The sequence below is a fragment of the Lithobates pipiens genome, unplaced genomic scaffold (assembly GCF_037356315.1).
Source record: "Lithobates pipiens isolate NorthernLeopardFrog02 unplaced genomic scaffold, aLitPip1_a1.2 Scaffold_8, whole genome shotgun sequence".
NCBI lineage: Eukaryota > Metazoa > Chordata > Amphibia > Anura > Ranidae > Lithobates > Lithobates pipiens.
Genome location: NW_027507903.1, coordinates 632,990,759 through 632,999,514, shown reverse-complemented (window position 1 = coordinate 632,999,514; position 8,756 = coordinate 632,990,759). Strand labels below are relative to the sequence as shown.

At 43.9% G+C, this 8,756-nt stretch overlaps 1 protein-coding gene across 1 annotated transcript; it reads right to left on the bottom strand.

The window, feature by feature from the left end:
• Positions 1–6,831: 6,831 nt before the first annotated feature.
• LOC143964110 (olfactory receptor 5B12-like) lies at positions 6,832–7,994 on the bottom strand. The gene has a single exon (XM_077473813.1). The coding sequence runs from the start codon at positions 7,906–7,908 to the stop codon at positions 6,979–6,981; it is 930 nt and encodes a 309-aa protein (XP_077329939.1). The 5' UTR covers positions 7,909–7,994; the 3' UTR covers positions 6,832–6,978.
• Between the last annotated feature and the right edge of the window lie 762 nt (positions 7,995–8,756).

The following is an 8,756-nucleotide window of genomic DNA, read 5'->3' as shown; positions in this document are numbered from 1 at the left end:
ATACTAAATTTTCTTCAATTGGTGGTTGAGATGAAAGTGGTGGTTTTTCTACTGTTTTTTTTGCTTTGACGACAGGGAAGGCATTGCCCGCATTTATAGAATCCTTTTAAATGTTTAGCAATTTTAATATCTCGTGGGGGATCGATTGTATTCTTGACCAGCTTATTCCTTAAGTTGGGAGCCCTTCTGTAAATGAAAGAGGGGTTGTTCGGTAAGAGGTGTTTTAGTGTGTCATCTGTTTTGAGAATGGGCCAATGATTTTTTATAATTATTTCTATTTCTTTGTGTTGTCTGTTAAAGCCCGTGAAAAAGGCAGTTTCTATATTCTTTGTCTTTTTGGTAGTTTCTCTGTTATCAAGCAATTTTTTCCTTTCCATTTTTATTACTTTTTCTTTGAGGGCTCGTAGTTGTGACTCTTTATATCCTTTCTTTATAAAACGCTTGATAATATCTTCTGCCTGTTTACTGAAGTCTTCTATATTGGTACAATTTCTGTGTACCCTCAGAAATTGCCCTTTGGGTATGTTGCCTATCCATCGTGGGTGGTGGCAACTTGAAGTGGGTATGTACCCATTACGCTCCGTGGCTTTGAAAAAGGTTCTTGTACCTAAAGTCCCCTCAGATTTGAATATCTGTAGGTCCAGATAATCTATGCTCTGGTCATCCCAATTTCCTGTAAATGTGATTCCATATATATTATGGTTAATCTCATCTAAAAAGGACTGTAATTCTAAATGTGTGCCCCCCCAGATTATTATAATGTCGTCTATGTACCGTTTGTACATCTTGAGGTTCTTCCTAGGCACTCCATAGATCTGTTCTTCTTCCCAATAGTCCAAAAAAAGGTTTGCCACGCTGGGTGCATATTTTGCCCCCATGGCTACCCCCTTTGTTTGGACATAGTATTTGCCTTTATACCAGAAGTGGTTATGGCTCATTGCTAAGTCCAAACCATCTACTATATAGTTAATTTGTTCTTGTTTGAGTTTGGACTTATTGTGAAGGGCCCACTTTACCCCATTCAATCCATCTTTCTGTTTAATATTTGTGTATAGACAGTTTACATCTATTGTTACCAAAATATCGTTCTCTCCTATGTTAATGTCTTGAAGTTCTTTCAGAAGTTGTCTGCTGTCTTTCAGGTATGATTTACCTTCAGCCACCAACGGTTGTAGAAATCCGTCCACATAAGCGCCCAATCTTGAAAATAAAGAGTCTATGCCACTCACTATCGGTCTTCCCGGGGGATGTGTTTGATTTTTATGGATCTTTGGGACATAATATATTACTGGGGTTTTTGATACATTGGGTAATAAATATCTAGCTTCCTTTTTGTTGAGTATACCTTTGGTTAGTCCTTTGTTGACATCATTTTTCAGCTTATTGCTATATTCCTCTTTTGGATTTTTCTTTAGTTGTTTATATGTGTCTGGTATGTTGAGGAGATTAGCCATCTCTTCTTCATAGTCTGTTTTATTTAGTATGACCAATCCTCCACCCTTATCTGCCGGTCTGATGACTATATCTTTTTTCTTTTCTAATTGTTTGATAGTCTTCCATATTCCCTTTTTCTTCGAGGGTTTGATTGCCAGATCTCTTATGTCTTTTTCTACCATCTTCTTAAAAACTTTTAGTCCCTCATTCTGTTGTTGATTGGGGTTAAAAACAGAATTATTTTTCAATTGAGAATGTTTAAAAATTGTTTCTTCCTTATCTTTCTTTGGGTGATTCTTTGAAGCAAAGAATTTTTTGATGTTTAATTTCCTTTCTGTAAGTCAATAAAAGTTTAAAATTTATCCAGATCCTTATCTGGGGCGAATTTTAAGCCTAGGTCCAATATCTTTAGTTCTTCTTCACAAAAAGTGGCTTGGCTTAGATTGTAAATGCCTTCCCCTAGTATTCTCTCCTTCTTTTTCTTGAGGCCTCCTCTCTTTCCTCTCTTTCGTTTTCTTCTACCCATCTTGGGGGCCTGTATTCCCTCCTCTGATCTCTTCGATGTTCCGGGTATTCGACGTGTTCTCTTCTCATATTCGTTGGACCGGTCCATCTGGGCTTCCAACCTCCGTTTCTTCTGGGTGGTCCCTGATATTGATTTCTTGTTGGATATCGAAACGGTCTCCAACCTCCTCTTGGTCCATATGGGATAATTCCTGGTGGTCTGTGTCCCTGACCTCTGTGAAAAATTTTTTTTTGGTATCTATTATTAAATGGGGTGTCACGAGGATATTCCCTGAGTGGGGAATATCTATTTTGGTGTATCGGGATGTTGAATGGGTCTGGGCCCTGGTTATGGTTTCCTCTAGGAGTATCCCAATCTCTCCTTCTGTGATTTCTGTTAGTGCTTGTTTCAGGCCTTCGATAGGCCGGTGTGTGGGGTTCTTCATTTCTACCTATTCTACTAGGTGTTGGCATGGGTTGCTGCCATGTTTCTTCTGTTCTATTGGTTTGGTCTTCTTCTGAGTCCTCTCCCATGGATATGTTGTTGTCCTCTTCCGTATAGGTAGTGTCCATCTGCCACTTATACACTTGTTGATTTTTGTAATCTAGCACGTCTCTTCTGAACTTTTTCTGTTTTTTCTGTTGAATGTCTTTATCATATTTTTTAATTGTTTCTTGTAGGTTCTTTTCTCTCTCCTTGTATTCATTCGTATCCTTATGTGGTATCATTTGGTCTCTAATCTGTGAGATTTCAGTTTCAATGTTTTTTAGTTTGACTTGTCTCCTTACTACTATTTTCTGTAGTAGCAATGTTTCACTTTCATTGAAAAACTTGTACCAGTCATCCATTAGATTTTTGTCATTTAGGGCATCATTAGGGGAGATGTCCCACCTGAGCCTTCTTGGTGTTATTTTTTCAGAGATATACATCTCCAGGATGTCCCACCAGACTCTTAATTGTTTCTCTAGGTTGTGTTTTAGCTGTTTGAACAAGCTATCTAGATCTTGTTTGTTGGCTACTTGCTCTTGGTTAAAAATATCAACTAAATTGATAGTTCTGCTGTCAATTCCCAGGGGGGGCTACTCTATCGGAGACAAGTCAACAACAGGAGTCTGAAGAAGAGTCAGAGGAGGATGGTGCCGGGGCGGATGAGGAGGAGCAAGAAGAGCATGCTTTAAACCTTTCTGGGATCCCTGTTGTGCGTGGATGGGGAGAGGAGAATGAAGAGGACAACATTATCCTGGATGATGAGCAGGAGCCAGGCCACCACACCGCTTCCACTTTAGTGCAAATGGGGGCCTTCATGCTCCAGTGTTTTAATAGGGACCCCCGTATAAAAAGCATAAGGGTCAAGGACCAGTACTGGGTGGCAACGTACTTAGACCCCTGGTACAAACACAAAATGGCGGAAATGTTACCGCCGTCACAGAGGGCTGGCAGAATGGAGCACTTCCAGGCCTTGCTTCGAGAAATGCTGCATTCTGCCTTTGCGTGCGCTGGCAGAGGAGCAATTCCCACTCCCAGAGAAGGAGTTGCGGGTACCAATCCAACAGCGCCTGCAAGAAGAGGCCGGTTTGAAGATGTGTTGGTGACTTCGGATATGAGGTCATTCTTTCAGCCGGCCCATCGACAGGTGTCATCTGGATACAGCATCAGGGAACACCTAGACCGTCAGGTGTCCGACTACATCGGGTTAACGGCCGATGTGGACGCTCTGAGGAGTGATGAACCCCTGAACTACTGGGTGGGCAGGCTTGACCTCTGGCCAGAGCTTGCCCAATTTGCAATCGAACTGTTGGCTTGCCCCTCATCCAGTGTCCTGTGTGAAAGGACGTTCAGCGCAGCAGGGGGGATCGTGACCGATAAGCGTACTCGCCTAGCTCACGACAGTGTTAACTACCTCACATTTCTAAAAATGAATGAGGCATGGATCTCGGAGGAATTCAACACATGTGACCAGTAGACCATGTATATGTCTATAAACAATTTTTTTAATCGAGCAGAGACCTTCTTTCTTCATTTGGCTCACTTCCTTGTCCAAAAAAAGCACACCGTACTATATGCCCGTACCCACCTCTTTGAAGAGGTTGAGCGGTGTCATATTTCTACTGGGGCTGCTTATTATGAGGGGCTCCCACCATCCCTGTGCTGTGCTAACATCCTCCTGGGGTTGTACCTCTGTTGTGCATATTATGAGGGGCTCCCACCATCCCTGTGCTATGCTCATTATGAGGGGCTCCCACCATCCCTGTGCTGTGCTGACTTCCTCCTGGGGCTGCTTATTATGAGGGGCTCCCACCATCCTTGTGCTGTGCTGACTTCCTCCTGGGGCTGCTTATTATGAGGGGCTCCCACCATCCCTGTGCTATGCTGACATCCTCCTGGGGCTGCTTACGGTGCAGGTGTCAGTGCTATATATTACGGTGCTGATGTCAGTACTCTCTATCACGTTGCTGCTGTCAGTGCTGTATATCACGGTGCTGGTGTTAGTGCTTTATGTCACACTGCTGATGTCAGTGCTCTCTATCACGGTGCTGTTGTCATATTGACTCTATCACGATGCAGGTGTCATTGCTGTATGTCACGCTGCTGATGTCAGTGCTCTCTATCACAGTGCTGCTGTCAGTGCTGCATTTCACGGTGCTGGTGTTAGTGCTTTATGTCACGGTGCTGATGTCAGTGCTCTCTATCACGGTGCTGTTGTCAGATGACTCTATCACGGTGAAGGTGTCCTTGCTGTATGTCACGCTGCTGATGTCAGTGCTCTCTATCACGGTGCTGCTGTCAATGCTGTATTTCACGGTGCTGGTGTTAGTGCTTTATGTCACGCTGCTGATGTCAGTGCTCACTATCACGGTGCTGCTGTCAGTGCTGTATATCACAGTGCTGGTGTTAGTGATTTATGTCACTCTGCTGATGTCAGTGCTCTCTATCACGGTGCTGCTGTCAGTGCTGGTGTTAGTGCTTTATGTCATGCTGCTGATGTCAGTGCTCTCTATCACGATGCTGTTGTCAGATGACTCTATCACGGTCCAGGTGTCATTGCTATATGTCATGCTGCTGGTGATCATCTCCTGCACCCTCTTTGCCTACCCTGACCTTCTCTTTTCCCATTGCCTTCATGTGCTCCACAGTCCTGAATTGTCCTAACAATTTCCCATATAAAAAAAGAATGCTTGTGGTTGTCGATCCAAGATTCACCTCATACATGTGTTATGTCATTGGCCATGTGGTGGGACTATGTTTGCACAGCTATTAATTATTTTGTGGCTGCAAATTTGACCTGTAGGTTTGTGAAGTTTGCCTCCCATTGAAGTCAATGGGGCCCGCCGCGAACGTTCTGGTTCGCAAACTATCGGCCGCGTTCACGGTCCGCGTTCGCGAAACGTCCCATCAGAAGTTTGTCCATCACTATGCACCAACGCTTACAATAATAGATTAAATAAGGACCCCAGCACTAGCCAGCAGAAGAATCATCTTAAGGACGTCACCTTGATTCATTTGCTATTCATCTTACTCACCCATTGACTGTTGATTTGGATAGTGTTTTTCCAGTTTGCGTGGGCCTAGCACAGCTACCTATGAGTGCACGCTGACAGTGTAGTACCCACCTTGATATAATCACTCTGAGCCGCCTACTGTTGCATTTCAGGTGGTGATGCTTATGTGTAAGCTGATTGAGTGGCATAGTGAAATGTGTAATTTATTTCTCACATTATTTACAACTGAACCTCATGAACATTAGACTGTGTTATTATGATAGTCAGCCACTTGGAATCTGTCTTCTAACCAAACTGTGAGTGGTAATACGATAAATCTACTTTTCAGTAACTCGTGTAGCACCCTCTACCTAGTGTAGGTGCTAGAGTGAGATTTTTTGTAGTGCAGGAAAATGTAAGCAGGCCTAGCCAAAAGCTAGGCCTGTTTGTTTTGATCTGTGGGCTGGGAGTGGCCTAGAGTAGGCTGGTGACTCACAGTTAGTTTCACCTTTCAGTTACCTCCCTTCTACTTCTAGAGGCTGCCCTTACCAATCCCCAATCTGGATTGGCAGGGGGCAGGCCTCCTTAAATACCCAGGGTCAGCCAGCTGGGAGAGAATTGTTCGGGTGGAAGAACTGGAGATGGAGTATTAGGCTGTTGGGGCCTTTGAGGAAACCCCCTACTCTGGTGGGGGGGCGACCTTGGGCCAGGGGGCTCAGAGCTGAACAGGAACCCCACACAAGCCAAGGGGTGTCCTGAACAGGAGCAGGAGAGGAAAGCAGGGAATACTGTTGGGCAAGTCTCCAGGAGGGATCCATCAGGTGTCTGTGAGTGGGAGAGACTGTGATATTACTGGCAGTGAAGTCAGGCTGCTGCAGTTGGGAGGGCTGTCAGGGTCTGCAACGGGCTGACTGGGATCAGTAGTCCACCAAAGAGGACAGCTACCACCTGAACTTTCTTTTGCTACACCATAGGGGCCCGTGGGCCCTGCCTGTAATAAGGCACTTTTGCTAAGGCCTGACTGAAACCATTGTTAGGCCTAACCATGTGCTAGCTGCTCCTGAAGATTTGTGCTGGAGGGAGAAGATAGTCTGCAGCAAGTGTTGTGCAGGAGGAGAGTATCTAAATGGCCCCAAGCCAAGCAAGAATCTTTTCTGGGCATCCCATGAACCCCTAACCCCATCCAAGTTCTAATCCCTCAATTAAAAACACAAAAACAAAGCTGATGGACTTTTCATTGCCTTGGAGTGTCTGGAAGCAAATGCCGGGCTGGGCAGGATGACAGGTGGGCCACATCACTCAGCAGCCTCCACGGGGGGTTCTACTATACTAATCTGGTGCCTGATTTTAAACAGTTATTATTGTGTTTTGAGGAGTTTTTTTTTTTTTACTGTGATTACCCGTTTTCCTGATTCAATCTGATGTGTCAGAGGGGTTGAGGTTTTGAGAAGTTTGAGGACCCATCTTAACCAGCAGTTTCTTAAGGATTGGAGTTATAGACATTTTAGAAATGTATTATGTTTCTCAGACACTTTACAGAAAAGATATTCTATATCTACATTAAAAAGATTTTCGAATTGCTTGGACAAGGAGTCTCTTCACTTCTTGGTTCCTCAGGCTGTAAATAAGGGGATTCAGCATTGGAGTCACTGCTGTATAGAAAACAGAGGTCACCTTGTCTTGTATGTTAAAGCTCCCTGAGTAAGGGCGCAAATATGTGAAGAAAACAGCTGTGATGAATGTTGAGACACAAATAATATGTGAGGAACAAGTACTAAAGGCCTTCTGCCTGCTCTTTGTACTGGTCATCCTAAAAATTAAAAGAAATATGAAAATGTATGAGAGGAAGATTGTTGTCAATGTATATATTCCAAAGATTGCTATAAGGACATCACTGACCATATCACAATGAAGAGTATGCGAACAAGATAGACTAATAAGTGGTGGAATGTCACAGCAGAAATGGACAATAAGGTTTGATCCACAGAATGGAAGACTGAACACACAAGTGGTCTGCACAATCGACTGCAAGAAACTAATGGAGTAGGAATAAAGGATCAAGCCAAAACATTTCTTCTTGGTCATTATCAAGGAGTATTGTAAAGGGTGGCAGATAGCCACATAGCGATCATATGACATGGTGGAGAGAAGGATAGCCTCAGTGCTCCCTAGAGCACAAAAGAAGTAAAGTTGGACAGCGCAACCAAGAAATGAAATATACTTCTTGGGGGAAAGGAAGTGAGACAATATATTTGGAGTGGTAGCTGAAGAGTACAAAAGGTCCACCAGAGAGAGGCTACTCAAGAAGTAGTACATTGGGGTGTGAAGGCTGGGGAATACACAGACAAGGGCTATCATCCCCACATTTCCTATAATGGTCATCACATAAACCAAAAAAATTAACATGAAAATAAATGGGGCAAGTTCTTTATCATCAGTTAATCCGGTAAACTCAAACATGGTCGCTTGTGTTTTGTTTTTGATATCCATTGGCGTCTCTTTTTATAATGATGAAATAGAACATCTCATGGATTCAAACATCAGGCTGTCTCCAAATCCTGGTGAAAATCCTGGTGAAAATCCTGGCGAAACATGAAATCAATATGTGAACTAAAAAAAATGAACAACTTGCATCAAGGATAGTGCAGATATTAACACAATGTAATAAATAACCTTACAAATGTAATCAAGCTGAAACAATAAATTGTAAAAAAATATTATCTTCTAGAACCCACTTGTATTAAATAAACTGAAAATTCACATGCTCATTAGTTGTCCACACATAATCCAAACAATAAAAATGGCGAGCCACCTGGCTCATTTGTTTGCAGCAACGCTGCTCCCCTTACCAGTTCTTCTGACTATGTTGTCCAGCTCTCCTGGATCACTTTGGCTCTCTTAGCCTTTAGTTGCAGCATCCTGCTGCTTGTCCCACTCCTGGCCTATGGATTGGGGTTCTTCTGACACCCTGATAGGAGCTGACCCGACTCCTGGAACAAGACCTTCTGTCTCTTGGCTTCTGACTAGGGCTCCTCTGACCACTCAGTGAGACCCTTTGTCTCTTGGCTTCTGGCTGGGGCTCCTCTGACTCCTGGGTGAGACCCTCTTTCTCTTGGCTTCTGGCTGGGGCCCTCTAACCCCTGGATGAGACATTCTGTCTTTTGTCTGGGATTCCCGGTGACCCCTCGGTGAGACCCTCTGTCTCTTGGTTTCGGGCTGGGGCACCTCTGACCCCTAGGTGAGACCCTCTGTCTCTTGGCTTATGGCTGAAGTTCCTCTGACCTCTGAGTGAGACCCTCTGTCTCTTGGCTTCTGGCCAGGGCTCCTCTTACATCTCA

Bases quoted from the DNA above. Each gene is read 5' to 3' on its own strand.
- LOC143964110 (XM_077473813.1), bottom strand. From the start codon at position 7,908: ATGGATATCAAAAACAAAACACAAGCGACCATGTTTGAGTTTACCGGA.